Below are 15,451 nucleotides of genomic sequence, written 5' to 3'. Positions count from 1 at the left end.
TTCGATTCCCACATGGTCCAGTGGGCTCTCAACCACAAGGTTGCCGGTTCGACTCCCGCAAGGGATGGTGGGCTGTGCCCCCTGCAACTAGCAACGGCAACTGGACCTGGCGCTGAGCTGCGCCCTCCACAACTAAGATTGAAAGGACAACAACTTGACTTGGAAAAAAGTCCTGGAAGTACACACTGTTCCCCAATGAAATCCTGTTCCCCTTCCCCAATGAAATCTTAAAAAAAAAAAAAAAAATTATTACATAAAAATTTTTTTACTAGGATAAACACCCCTCCCTGTTTAGAGCATGGGTGACGTTGCACTGAAGAAACTGGTACTTGGTGTGGGGCTGGAATTCCCCAGGTCACAGGATTAAGAGTGGGATGACCGTGGGCAGGGGAGTCCCGCCTGAGCCTCAGTTTCCCCTTCTGTAATGGAACCCTGGGCTCCTGACTCTGGGAGAACCCCGGGCAGCTGCTGAGACCCAGGTCAGGGGCCTGTAAATCTCCTGTCCGCTTGTCCTTTTCCCTGGAGGTCTAAGGCTGGGGGCAGGCCCAGAGGACCCTTCTCCCCTTGACCTCGGCTCCTCGCCTTGGCAGGTCAGCTGCAGTGGAGATGAGGCTCAGCTGGTGCTGAGTGGGGGTGGTGAGGAGTTGCTCCTCACAGTCTGGGAACGAGGACAGCCTGGCATCTCCAAACCCGCTGGGTGTCCTGCGGAGCCATGGCTGTCCCCCAGCTGCCCACCGGCACCTGTTCCATGCTCTCTGCATGCTGCAGAGCTTCTAGCACCCCCAAGAGGCAGAGTGGATCTCTGCATGTTGTTGCCAGGGACCCAGGCTCCATTTCTATTGCTATTGTTCCCTCAGAGTAGCTGTCCTTGGGGGCAGGTGGGAAGCGTGCTGGGGACATGGGAGGTGGGGGTCCTTGCCTGTGGCATGACTGTTCAACCCAGACTTTTGTTCAGCTTTGTTCTCTTTTCATTAAAGAAAACTTGACTCTGACCTGCTGTCTGACTTCTTGGGGGAGCTTCCGCAAGGCAGTGTGCAAACCCAGTGTAATCTTAGCCCACTGCTCTTTGTGGCAGAGACAGATGGGCCAGATTTTCACCAACACAGAAGTTAGGACCAGAGTGGAGTTCTGTCGTGACCAAAAATCCAAAACATAGGCTATTTGCCTAATGGATGGGCAGAGGGAAAACAGATGTTGGAGGCTGGACATGTTTTTTTTCTATCTGTTTACATGTACCATGTTCCTGTAGAAAAGAATTAAACCATCAGGGTGTCCTGGCTTTTTCCCACAACCAAGTACCTGGATGTATGTATTTCTGCATTTGTTTGTGAAGATCCACCTTGTTGCTTTTCATGGAAGGAGGGAATGAAGAAAAGCTGATGCTGAAGGACTGGGGAGGGAATGGAGAAAGCTGGTGAGATGGATCTGGAGAGCTCACATGCTTTGGTGTGGCCAGAGGTGGGGAGAGAAATTGTTCTGCCTAAAAGAGGGAGGAGGGGCCGGCCCGGTGGCTCAGGCGGTTAGAGCTCCATGCTCCTAACTCCGAAGGCTGCCGGTTCGATTCCCACATGGGCCAGTGGGCTCTCAACCACAGGGTTGCCAGTTCGATTCCTCGACTCCCTCAAGGGATGGTGGGCTCCACCCCCTGCAACTAAGATTGAACACAGCACCTTGAGCTGAGCTGCCGCTGAGCTCCCGGATGGCTCAGTTGGTGGGAGTGCATCCTCTCAACCACAAGGTTGCTGGTTCAACTCCCGCAAGGGATGGTGGGCTGTGCCCCCTGCAACTAGCAACGGCAACTGGACCTGGAGCTGAGCTGCGCCCTCCACAACTAAGACTGAAAGGACAACAACTTGAAGCTGAACGGCACCCTCCACAGCTAAGATTGAAAGGACAACAACTTGACTTGGAAAACAGGCCTGGAAGTACACACCGTTCCCCAATAAAGTCCTGTTCCCCTTCCCCAATAAAATCTTTAAAAAATAAAAAATAAAAAATAAAATAAAAGAGGGAGGAGAACTGGAAAATTTCCTGGAGAATCTGGGTGGAATAGGGTGTTGGGTGGGAGAGGAAGCAGGCGGGAGAGGTGAGACCGGGTGGGGCATCATGGTCTTTTTCTCTGTTTATATTGTTATTAATGTGAAATTCACAGAATATGGTATTAACTTTTAAAGTGTACAACTTGGGGAGGATGAGTGTATTCACAATGTTGTAAAACCACCACCTCTATCTAATTCCAAGACTTCTGTTTTATCACCCCATAACATCCATTCCCCTCCCCCAGCCCCTGACGACCACTAACCCACGTCCTGTCTGTGGACGCGCCTGTTCTGGACATTTCTCGTAAGTGGAATCCCACACTGTGTGGCCTTGTGTGTCCGGCTTCTCTCATGAGCACCGTGTGTTCAAGGTCCACCCACGTTGTGGGGAGTGTCGGTGCCTCCCTCCTTTTCACAGCTGAATAATATTCCACTATGTGGATGGACCATGTTTTATTTGTCCGTTCATCTGTTGATGGCATCATGTTACAAATGACAGAAACCTCCTTCCTAATTGTTATGAGCAACATAAAGGATTAGCTTCTGATGCTGAAATGTTCAGAAGAAGAGGTGGTTGCAGGCCAGGCTGGATCAGAGGCTCAGATGAAGAATAACGCCTTCCCCCCAACCTGCCTCTCTCTTCCTTTCTTTCACTTGTTCTCTATTTCTTGCTCTGCCATCCTTTGTTTGGGCGCTTGTGGCAGAGTGACAAGGATGACGCCTGGCACGGGCTGACATGCTCTCAAGCAAACCTAGAGGGAAAGCAGCAGCCACGCTTTCCTGCTGGTGCCAGCAGGAGTCCCAGGTTGAAGCTCATTGGCCAGGCCTGGGTTGCATGACCACCCCCAAGTCTCCTGGACCCAGATTGGTAAGTAGCAGGTTCAGAAGAAGGGGGAATGGATGCTGACGTCCCATCATCCTTGCTTTGCTGTGGTGGGTTTCTGATCAACAGATGGTCTTTTGTGTAAAAACACCATGGTGGGCAGCCTCCATGATGGCCCCATCTCCTGGTATTTACCCCCTTGTGTAGTCCCCTCCACACTGAATAGGTCTGGTCTGTGGAACCAATAGGATATCAGCAGTGACAAACTGTGACTTCTGAGCCTAGGTCATATAAGAGGTGAGGTGAGGTTTCCTCCTCACTCTTTCTGGGACCGCTCGCCCTGGAGGGAGGGCAGCCGCCATGTTATAAGGACACTCAGGCAGTGCCATGGAGGGACCCCCCCGCCTCCATGGGGGAGCAGAGGCCTCCCGCCAGCAGACATTAGGGGGAGCCATCCTGGATGGGAGTCCTCCAGCCTCAGATGAGGCAGTCCCTGCCAGCACATGCTCTGAAACCTCCTGAGGGACCCTGAGCCAAGACCACCCATCCAAATCATTTCTGAATCCCTAACCCACAGAAACTATGAAAAAAATGTGTTTATTGCTGCTTCAAGTCATTCCATTTTGGGTTGACTTGTTACCCAGCAATAGCATACTAACACACTTGCCAAAACACATAGAGCACCCAGTCCCATTTCTGCCCAGAACATTGGTTTCTGGGGAGAAAAAGACAGACATCCTCAGCCCATTTAACTGTCTATCTTGCAGAATGACCTGCTTAGAGTGTTTATTCTCATCCGTTTGTGGGTGTAAGAGCAGCAACAATCTGTGAGAATAGCCCACGGTGGTGATTTATTAAAAATAAACCAACCACAGAATATATTAATTTTGTAACCTCCCAGGCTGATTCTTATTTCTAGGTATGAGAACGTCAAGAGATGGCGAAGTGCCCACACCGCCCTCACACTGACTGTTTCTGATGTCATCTTCAGAGAGTGTAACTGTGCATCTCAAAATAAAGTTATTAGCCTAAGTTTTTTGGGTGCTTACAAAGGTTGGAGCTTCAAGAAATGGCAATGAATCCACTCCTGGCCTGACCAGAACCGTCCCCCGCCCTCTCCACTCCCCATTTTCCACCTCCCCCACTCTGGTTCAAGCCGTTGTTTCTCAGTCTAGTTGTGTAGGACACAGCTGGTGTTATGAGCCTTGCGTTCCCACCAGCTGAGGCAGTCGGTCACCGGTCATCAGTCAGTCGCTCACAGCCGCTCATGGCAGCTCTTGCCGGCTGCTGGCTGCTCATGCGGGCTGCTGGCCACTCACGCCGGCCACCAGCCGCTCATGGTGGCACATGGTCACCCATAGCAACACACAGCAGGCCTTGGCAGCTCACTCCGACCTCCAGCTGCTCACTGCAGTCTTAGCTGTAGAGGGTGGAGCTCATTGGCCCATGTGGGAATCGAAGCGGCAAGCTAGGTGTTAGGAGCATGGCGTTTTAACCACCCGGGCCACCTGGCCGTCCCCATTGTTTTTTTGTTAAAGGAAACCACTGAGGGTATTTTTAACTCTGATGAATTAGGAAAGACTTGCTTTAATTCAGTTCTACCTTTTCACGCCCATCTGAAGCTTCCTCTGAACCCTGTCTCTGGACCACCTCCTCATTGGTCCCCACCAGCACTGACATAGATGCCTCCTTCAATAACCAGCAAGCAAGGCGGGGCCAATGCATCAGCGTCCCTGGTGGGCTGGTTGGCTACTGCCATGGCAACTGAGTGTGATGTCACAAAGCCTGTCAGTGTCCAGCTCCTTCTTGCCCACATTTGATTCACCATGTGCTCTAAGTATGGGAGTTTGCCTGGGAGCTGAGTTCCCCTCCCCATGTAACAGATGAGGAAACTGAGGCATGTGGATTGCCTCAATATATAAACTGCTAGGAGAAAAAGGAGGTGGCTGTAGGTAGGTCAAGCTGGCCACCTCTGTCCCAAGGAGTTTTTAAAATCCAGATGACTCCAGGGAGTTATGCTACAAGAAAAAAGGCCAATACCAAAGGTTACATACTGTAAGATTCTGTTCATATAACATTTTTGAAACGATAACAGATGAGTGGGGTGGCCGGAGGGGGCCATGGCTATAACAGGGCAGCTCCAGGCGTCCTTGTGGTGGTGGATACACCAACCTATTCAGCAGATACAATTGTAGCCAATAAACACACAAGAGCAAGTAAAACTGGGGAATCTGAAATCTGGATAAGATAGGTGATGAGATCCATGTCAATATTTTGGTTGAGATATTGACTTGTTTTACAAAATATGACCACTGGGGGAGACTGGATGAAGTGTACAATAGAATTTCTGTGTTATTTCTCACAACTTCAGGGGAATCCACAATGATCTCAATAAAAATTTCAATGAAAAAATTCTGTTTGCTCGTTCCACCATAGAATTACCTAAACATAGAATTACCATATGACCCAGCAATTCCACTCCTAGGTATATACCCAGGTGTGGGGACAGAGCCAGGAGTGCAGTTTCCAGGCTCTTGGCCTCACATGCAAAGGTGCTGGCTCTGGTAGTAAATGGCCATCAACTGCGATTAGATGGCCATCAACTGTGATTAGATGGCCATCAACTGTGATCAAATGGCCGTCAGCTGTAACCAGTGAGCCATTGGCCACTAATATAACTGCCGTGGCTAGGCTAGCAAAAAAAGGGGGACCTAGCAAAAAGATGGGGGCTGAGCCTGCAAGCAGCGCAGTGAGGGCTGCGGATCATGTGGCTCCTGTTTCCTGTGTCTCCAACCCAGCCGTCAGCGAGACTATAGTGGTGTGACTCCCCTACCTATGGCTCCGTGGGTGTTCCTGTTTGGGATACGTGTATGCATGTATGTAGGTATTATGTGTGCATTATGTATATGTGTGTAATATATATGTGTGTATATATGTGTGTGTATACACACACACACACACACATACATAAATATATATATATATGAAGGGTTTAGGAATTTTAGCTTCCTTTTGTTTTTTATTCCCACATAGATACACAAGAAAATGTAAACAGTGGTCACAACTGTCATGCAGGTCAGCTTGTGGGGTCTCTGGTCCCGCTCCCCACATAAGAACGCAGGACATCGTGAGGCCAAACAGGAACACCCATGGAACCATAGATAGGGGAGTCATACCACTATATTCTCGCTGGCAGCATCTGCCTCTCTGCAATCCGTTCTTGCTAGCTCAGCCACCATCTTCTTGCTAGCCCCCATTTTCTGCTAGCGTAGCCACAGCAGTTATATTAGTGGCCAATGGCTCACTGGTTACAGCTGACGGCCAACTAGCCACAGCTGATGGCTATCCAATCGCAGTTGATGGCAATTTACTACCTGAGCCAGCACCTTTCCACGTGAGGCCGAGAGCCTGGAAACTGCTCTCTGGGGCTCTGTCCCCACACTCCACCCCTATAGGCTCTCGCCTCACAATCTACGTGACAAGCGTCTTCCGCGAGGGTCCCTGTGCCATATTAGCCTATTGGCACCTACAGACAAAAAGAAACAGTAGTCTTAGGAACCAACAATGGCAAATCCCTTCCATCTGGGAGGATACACGCTAGCTATTTGTCCTGGGAAAGGAGGGTCGCTGCCACTGGCACCTTTCCTGGTTTGTGGTACCAGACCTTTATGGTAGTGCTTAGGGTCCTTGCATAGTTTCAACATGTAACAGAACAGGGGACCCCATAATAGGCCATAGTGAGAACACATAGTCTCCCCGCAAAATCATCCCGGTATCGGGACCTTCGTATACTGCAGTCACTTGTGATGGCCACTAAGCCACCACCCCATGCGTCACTTGCAAATCATGACTCAAACCGGCCCCCCATGGGGCTATCAGGCCCAACCATCGACAGTGGGGGCTTTTGACCTGCCAGGGCCAAGTCCATTGCTGCCGTTCCCCTGCTTTCAAGCCTGTGGGTGCTGGCAGCAAAATGTTTCCATTTCTGCCGTAGCCTGGCTTTAACAGAGTCTCACTGGTGGTAACTTGTAATTGAATGGGAGCGGCCGTTCGATGTAGCAGAGCTTCCACTGGTGCGGGCCCTCCCTTCCGTGGTCTCTCATTCAGGACTCTCAGGACATCCCATAGACGCGAGGCCCAGTCACGCATCGTGGGAGAGTGTTTTGACACCTGGAGACTTTGCTTCAAAAGGCCGTTGTAGCGTTCAATCATGCCAGCTGCTTGTGGGTTATACAGAGCATGAAACAACCATTACACGTCCATCCTGGCAGCCCAACGCTGCACTTCTTGCCCCGTAAAATGGGTACCCCTGTCACTTTCAAAGACTTGGTTGCGCCCATAGAGGGTGCACAGCCGTGTAAGAGCGCTGTATGCCACTGATCCGCAGCCGGACACGGCCAAGCAAACATCAACCCCGTAGCAACGTCCACTGCTGTGAACGCATACATCGCATTGCGGGCCTTAGGTAGGGGTCCAATGTAATCCGCTTGCCAGCAAGTGAGGGGCACCCTCCCTCACGTAATCTGCTGTGTCTCCCAAGGGAGCCTCGGCCTTTGGGGGCTGTCCTGGGCACAGACGGCACAGTCATAGCAGGCATCTGCTATCTCCTGCCATTTCAAAGGCAGACCCCAGCGTCTGCTCACCTGCCACATGGTTCGGCTTCCGGCGTGCTGCAATTTCCTCTGCAGCCAATGGGCCACATCTGTGGCAGGAGCCCGTTCTAACCATCAGACCCGTGCTAGGGCATCTGCTTCATCATTACCTGGGGACACTAAGGGGGAGTGACCTGTGACATGCATTAGGGTCACCTCCTTTCTCTGCCCTAGGTCCCAGAGGTCCTGCCACATGGCTTGACCCCACAGTGGACGATGTCCTACCAACCAGTTTTGGTGTTTCCATGTAGGGAGCCACAGCGTTAGGCCCTGGAACACCGCCCAGCTGTCAGTACAAATAACTAGGGGCCCGGGCTCGTGGCTGAATACCATCCACACAGCCCGTAGCTCAGCCCACTGGCTACTCTGGCCCGTCCCAGTATCAAACCAAATGGTGTCTGTTTTGGGCTGCACACCAATAGCCATTCAAATGGCTGCAGCTCCTCGGCTAGAACCATCGGTAAACCAGGCATCCTCAGGTACTGGGGGCTGTCCTTCTCTGTAGGGCGAGGGCTCCAAGTCCTGTCCTCTAGGCAGAGCGCTTGGCTCAGCCTGGGCTACAAGCTTCACAGGCCCCAGGACCTGTTGTAGCTCTGTCCTCAAAGGGCTTGAACTAAGGGAGTTACGTTGCTCCAAGTAGGCACCCCATTTGGCGAGGGTGGTGGTCTGTGCCACCCCCGTTTTGGGTCCCTGGGTCCACGTACGGACCCACCCCTGGACAGGATAGGTTGTTCGAACCAACACCCGTGCCGTTCCTGTGATGGCTTCTGTGGCCACTAGGGCTGCGTACACAGCAGCCAGCTGTTTCTCTGTTAGAGAGTAGCAGACTTCCACTCCTTTCCACAATTGGGACCAAAATCCCACTGGCAACCGCAGACGCTCCTGCCGTTGCCAGAGGCCCCATCCGTACCCCTCTTGGGTTACGTGAACATCAAGTTCAAATGGGCGGCCGGGGTCCACTACTTGCAGAGCCTGTGCCTGCTGCACTGCCCGTTTTGTGGCAAAGAAGTCTTGCTCTATAGCCTCTGTCCAATCCCGTGAGGCCCCCTTTTTTATCATATTGTACAAGGGACTTGCTATTTGTGCTAAATGGGGTAAAAACGCCTGCCAATATCCTAGCAGACCCAAATACGTCTGCAGTTGGCTGAGCCTGCAAGCGGCGCAGTGAGGGTTGCAGATCCGTGTGGCTCCTGCTTCCTGTGTCTCCAACCCAGCCGTCAGTGAGACTATAGTGGTGTGACTCCCTTATCTATGGCTCCGTGGTTGTTCCTTTTTGGCCTCACCACGTCCTGCGTTCTTATGTGGGGAGCGGGACCAGAGACCCTGCAGGCCGCCCCACATGACACCAGGAGAATTTAAAATAGGAGTTTAAAAACAATTGTTTGCATGAATGTTCAGAGTAGCCCTGTTCAAATAGACCAAAGTAGAAACAACCCGAATGTCAACAATGGATGAATGGATAAACAAAATGTGCTCCATCCATGCAATGGATTATTCAGTCATGAAAAGGAGGGAGGCGCTGACACTCGCCACAACGTGGATGGACCTGAACACACGGGGCTCATGAGAGAAGCCGGACACACAGTGAGATTCCATTTATGTGAAACGTCCAGAAAAGGCACGTCCACAGACAGGACGTGGATAAGTGATTGTCATGGGCTGGGGAGGGGAAATGGGGGGTGACTGCTAATGGGGACGGGGTTTGTTTTTGGGGTGATGGAATGTTCTGGATGAGATAGAGGTGACGGTTGCACAACATTGTGAATATACTTAATGTCACTGAATGACATTTTAAAATGATTAAAACGGTAAATTTTATGTTATGTGTATTTTACCACAATTAAAAATAAATCTTGCTACCCACGTGGCACCCCATACCAATTATAGCAGAATCAGGGGCTCCGGCTTCAGGTGTTTCTTAAAGCCCCTCATCCAGTCTGAAGAGCAGCCAAGACTGGGAACCACTGGGTCTGATCACACAGACAGGACCCAGGAACCAAATGCCAAGTGGACATGTGTTTTAGATGGAGATTGAAACAAGCGAGCTGTAAGTAAAAATTCGATACAACCAACGCCATGCAAATGCCGAGCGGATCATTGCTATTAGGTCAAGTCATTATGCTGCATACCTTAAACTTATGCAGGGCTGTGCGTTGATTATATCTCAATAAAACTGGAAAAGAAAATTAGTGTGTTTTAAGTCTGATCGTGACGCTGTGGCTCTGTGTTTTACTAAGCGCCCTTGTAGAGAAATGGAGTTGCTACAGTGCAATGATTTGGGTAGGGAGGGAGACGGAAGTGAACAGCTGAGAATTGCTAGTTTGTCTCCACTTGACACTAATCAAGGCGGAAGCCCCAGCTGTTCATGGTTCCGGGGCTGTTGCGGGCAGGGTGTCATGTGCAGCCCTGGCCACACAGTGGCGACAGAGTACAGGCTATTCTGGCTGTCCATCCTGGCTGTGGGTGCAGTCGATTTGGGAATGGTACAGGGGGTACATAGGGATAAACGTGCTTGGGGATTTTGGCTTCATCCTGGCTCCTGCCAGAGCAAACCCACTACTGTTTGTGGCAACGACCCGGGCGTTCAATCCGTACCAAATATTCATGGAATTAATTCTGGTCCTTGTTCACCAGCTCCTCCCCTAATGTCTTAGCTTTGCCGAACTTTACCGGCCAGGGCAGAATTTAGGAACCAGAGGTGGAACCCTAAGGCTTATAATTCTCCCTGAAAATTAGTGGATTACTCTCTCGCCCCACTCCACTCTTCAGAGTTACCAGATTTAGCAAAAATACAGGACACTTGTACAATCTGAATTTCAGATAAATAATGAATCGCCATTGGGTAGGAGGACGTCCCATGCAATATTTGAGACAAACTTGCACTAAAAAAATGACTTGTTGTTTAGTTGAAATTCAAATTAACTGGGTGTCTTGTGTCTTCTAGGATGAATTGCTCTAGCTCTGCTGCTGGGAGCTCTCTCAGTTAGTGGCTCCTGGGTCCCTTGGACATGCCCCCATCTTTGTGGGGTTTTTTTTTGTTTGTTTGTTTATGTGTTTTTTCCCCAGGCGAAACAGCTTTATTTGGACTGAAAGTTGGAGAATGTGGGGAGGACCTGAGATAGCTAAGGAGTGGAGATTAGATTCCAAAACGGCAGTCAGAACTCATCAACAAATGGACTCCACTTCCCATCAGGCTTCGAGTTAGTGCAATCAATAAAAGGCCTGCTGGGAAATGTATTTGCCACTAAATCACCCAAGTGTGCCACAGTTACAAAAAAGGTACAGGGTTTTTTTGTTGTTGTTTTTCCCATAATTAAGTTTCCACAACACCTTCCCAACCACAAGTGTTATAAAAGAAAATTTAAAAAGTCACATTTTATAGCTCTTAGACTCGTCTTCAGCATTTAGCTCAAGGTTGGTGAGCCATCTTCAAAAAATAGTTCTCCTGAAAAACTCATCAGCTAAAAGTTCTATCCAAAATGACCTTTGCTAGCCCATGGCAATTCTTTTCCCATTTTCCCTAGCCAGTTAGGGCTGAACAGCAGAGCAAGGCTCAGATTAGGGGAGGGTGGGTAGAGGGGCCCAAGGGCTAATTTCCCCCAGTGCAAGATGGCATCTGAAGCTTGATGGGAGAGCAGAACTGGAGAGACTTGAGGGAGGGGTCCAGGCCCTGTATTCAGTCAGAGTCACTGCTGGAAGAAGAGGAGGAGGAATGCTTGCCATGCTTGTGATGTTTGTGCATCTTTTTATGAGCTTTCTTCATTTTCTTCCGCATCTTCTTGTCCATCACCATTCCTGGTCCTACCATGCCAGGAGCCAAGGGATTCACAGGAGGCATGCCTGGGGCAGGTGGTGGGTATGGTGGTGAGTAGGGACCTAGTGGCTGGTATCCTGGATACCCTGGTTGTGGCAGAGGATGAGGGGGCCCGACTTGGGGGAAAGCTGGATTCCTCTGAGGAGTGGGAAAGGTGCCTGAAAGAAAGGCAGGATTGACAGGCGGTGGATGAGCAGGATTGGAACCTCCAGGGTATCCAGTGTTAGGGGGATATGGATTTGGCCCTGGCTGCCCAGCATTGGGGTCCCACATGGTCAGGTGTTTTCTCCAGCCTTTACACCACCGCCCTGGTTTGACACTTCCTTCCCAGTCTCCGCTCTCACTTTTTGTGGAGTTTCTTGAGCATGTCCTTATGTTCTGACACCACAAGATGTCCAGGCTTATTTTGTATTTGCCCCAAGCAGGCCATAGAATCAGCCATGCCTCCAAGGAGTTGGGGCAACTTTTAACACAGCTGTGTGTTTCCTGATTACTGTCACAAATTACCCCAATGGGGTGGCTTAAAACCACACATGGATTCTCTGACAGTTCTGGAGGTCAGAAGTCTTAAAACCCAGGTGAGGGCAGGGCCGGTCCTTCCGGAAGCCCCGGGAGAACCGTTTCCAGCCTTTTCCAGCTTCTAGAGGCACCGCGTCCCTGGCTCGTGGCCCCTCCTCCATCGTCACAGCCAGCAGTGCAGCCTCTTCCATGTCTCTGACTCTGAGCCTCCTGCCTCCCTCTTATGAGGACCCGGGGATGACACTGGGCCCCCTGGAATCCAGGGTCGTCCCCATCTCAGGGGCCTTGACTTACTCCCGCCTGCAGAGTCCTTCGGCCACGTGAGGTGACACATTCACAGGTCACAGGGACTAGGATGGGGGCTTGTTTGTGACTGTTATTCTGTAGACCATAACAGCCTACGAGTGGTCGCTCTGTGGTCTTTGTGGCTTTGGGGCCACTCTGATCAGGGCCTCCACCCACTCACACTCTCTTACAATCTCAGGGCACAGTAGCCTTCCCGCTTCCCTGGCTTTAAACATATTTCAAAGTCTGCATAGCAAATAGCTTTCCTAGCTACTTTTGCCTTTTTTGTTTGTGGCTATTTAAAGCCCTATAAAAGATAAAACTTTGTTCTCTCCGTTGCACAAGCCCCATCTCATGCTCAGTCACCCCATGGAGCTGGCGGCTCCTGTATTGGAAGGTGCCTGTGGGGACAGAGTCCCAGAAAGCCGTTTCCAGGCTCTTGGCCTCATGTGGAAAGGTGCTGGCTTGGGTGGTGGATGGCCATGGCTGTGACTGGTTGGCCGTCAGCTGTAACCAGTGAGCCAGTTAGCCACTGATACAACTGCTGTGGCTGTGTTGGTTGTTTGGTTGGCAGGCAGAGAACCGGATGGCGGATTGCGGATCGTGTGGATCCCACTTCATGTTTCTTGCCTGGCTGCCAGAGAGACTGGGGTGCAGGAAGACCCCTTGTTGGGGTACTGGCGGATGTTTGCTTTTGTATCTCCAACCCAGCCTCCAGCGAGAATACAGTGGTGTGACTCCCCTATCTATGGCTCCGTGGGGGTTCCTTTTTGGCCTCACCGTATCCTGCGTTCTTATGCGGGGAGCGGGACCAGAGTCCCTACATGACAGCGCAAATCTAGAACTTTTTCATCACTGCACAAAATTCTACTGGACCATGCTGGACTGGAACATTCTAGAGAGTTGCTGTCCAATAGAGGAGCCACCAGCCACATGTGACTATTGACATTTAAATTCTGTTGGGAAACCCAGCATGAACCAGTGTGGCTTTCTCCTAGTAAAGGGGAGGGTCCAGGGGTGAAGTAGGGTGTGCTGAGTCTGCGAACCAACCTCTGGCCACCTCGCCCTGAGGGCCACAGCAGCTCTGGCCTCCCTCTTATCAGTTTCACAAGCCCCCAGCGGGAGGTGGGGGGGGGTGAGAGCACAACCCCCAAATGGTTCTGGAAAGTCCTGCACAGCAAGTTCTCTGAACAGCATGGGGGACAGACCTGCCCCTGGTTTGGGGCACCACCCCCGTTTAGTATTGCATCTCTCAGAAACCCCTTGAGAGAGCTCTGGCCAGATTGGATTTGGGCCCAAGCACCGGGTGTGACCCTCCCCTGGCCGGTCATCCAGGCACCTCATTCCTGTCCCCTCTGCCGAACTCTCCAGCACCCAGGGCACTTTTGAGATGCCTCTTCTCTCTTCAGATTATGGCAGCAAAATGACAAGCTTTCTCACACGTGGCTGTCCAGAGGCAAAGCCCCCCAAAAATACCCTTTAACTCTTTGCAGACCCCAGACACCCCCCCTCACCCTCCACCCCCGCCACAGTGCCCACTCCCTTCGCGACCCTTGCTCAGGCTCCAGCCCTCACCTCCTACCTAAGAACTCACTCCCACCCCTCTTGACCCCCAGGCCGCTAGGGACTGCTCTTTTTCTTTTTGTGGTCTCCACAGCCTCGCCTCCCTGCAGCCTCCACTGCCTTCGGCTGTAGCCAGACCTCACCTGGGGCCACTGCAGCCATGTGGAACTCCACTTCTTCACTGTGGGCCAGGCTGGGGGTTAAGCATTGCCCACCCACCCATGTTGGTCTCCCATGACTGCTGGAGCCAATTACCACTAAGTGGGTAGCTTAAAACAATAGGAGTTTGTTCTCTTACTGTGCTAGAGAGCAGAAATCCAAACTCAAGTTGTGGCAGGGCCGGACTTCCCCCGGAAGCTCCAGGAGAGGGTCCTTCTTGCCTCTCCCAGCGCGGGGTGCTCCAGGCTTCCCTTGGCCTGTGGCCTCATCTGCCTTGTCATCGCCATCGTTACACAGCCTTCTATGTGTTTGAGTCGGAAATCTCCCTCTGCGAGTCTGTCTCTCCTCTTCTCTCACAAGGACACTCATCATTGGACTTACGGCCACTCCAATCCAGGATGACCTCATCTCAATATCCTTAATTATACCTGCAAAGAATCCCTTTTCCAAATAAGGTCCCAATCACAGGTTCCAGGGGACCGATCTTTTGGGGCAACGATTAAACACACTGTACCATCCTTGAGCTTCACCAGAGTTAAGGAGTGTGGATATAGGAGCACCCCGATTTACAGATGGGAAAATTCCAGGCAGGGCTAGGGTAGAACACCCAGTGTGTGGTTCTTCCAGACCTACATCGTGCTCTGTAGCCTGGGACCGGGTTCGGCCTTCCATGTCTTTCCACTCAGCCACAAGGCCTGAGGTGACTGCCACTCACTGGTTTCACTGTCCTGAGGTTCCTTGTCCGTCTGTGGCTGCTCTCTCTTGTCCCTTCCTGTTGCCCCACCTGACATGTTGTCCCAAGCCCCTTGCCTCCTCCTGGAAGCCCTCCAGACTGCTCTGCTATGCCTCCTAGCTTGCTTAGTAGGCTCTGTCCCCCAGATCCTTCCTCATTACTCTTTCTTCAGGCCAGCAGCCTATGGGGACCCTGGCTTCTGGGCACTTCTTTGTCACTATACCCCACACCACATCCTTCCTACATTACAGGGCTCTCTTATACCCTTCAGAACTTTGGTGCCCACCAACCACTGACAGTCGAACCTCTGGTACCACAGTCCTTGCCTCAGAGTCAACCTGAGCCCTGAAGAACCGTCTGGTGGCCCAATGGGATAGGTCATCTGCTCCCAACTAGACCAAAGGTGAGTGGGGGCCGATACCTGTGGCTCATCGTTCAGGTGTCCTTTGGGAACTGGGAGTCATTACGACCCATTGCAGGAGGCAGATTCCCAGACCCGTTTCCCCATGTGTATGGCAAGTGGACCCCATCCTTTGGGGGGTAGGAGCGCCCCCCAGCACAGACTTGGGCAGGTGCCCTGGGAGAGCGTCTGGCACTGCCAACTCCACAGTGGCCATGGCTGGCCTCACACTTGGCGATCTCCTGGGATGTGTAGGACCTGAGCCTCAGGAAAGAGGGAACTGGCTGGACCACCGCCCCCTACAGACTGGATGCCCTCATCTGGAACAGGGCACAGGGCACAGAGCCTGGAATGGGTGTATCCTGGGCCCTCCCTAATTTATCTGGAAGGTGGGGGTGCCGAGGAGCTGGGTCTGAGAGCCCCTCCCCCATGCCCACAGCCCCATACCACACCAAGGGCTCACA

General features: G+C 51.6%; 1 protein-coding gene across 1 annotated transcript; it reads right to left on the bottom strand.

The window, feature by feature from the left end:
- Positions 1-10,709: 10,709 nt before the first annotated feature.
- LOC117038046 (proline-rich protein 13-like) lies at positions 10,710-11,622 on the bottom strand. Its single transcript, XM_033134646.1, has one exon. It carries the CDS (start codon positions 11,599-11,601, stop codon positions 11,191-11,193), a length of 411 nt encoding a protein of 136 aa, XP_032990537.1. The 5' UTR covers positions 11,602-11,622; the 3' UTR covers positions 10,710-11,190.
- Positions 11,623-15,451: the final 3,829 nt, after the last annotated feature.

Source organism: Rhinolophus ferrumequinum, chromosome 18 (genome assembly GCF_004115265.2).
Source record: "Rhinolophus ferrumequinum isolate MPI-CBG mRhiFer1 chromosome 18, mRhiFer1_v1.p, whole genome shotgun sequence".
NCBI lineage: Eukaryota > Metazoa > Chordata > Mammalia > Chiroptera > Rhinolophidae > Rhinolophus > Rhinolophus ferrumequinum.
This window is presented reverse-complemented; position numbering and strand designations above follow the sequence as displayed.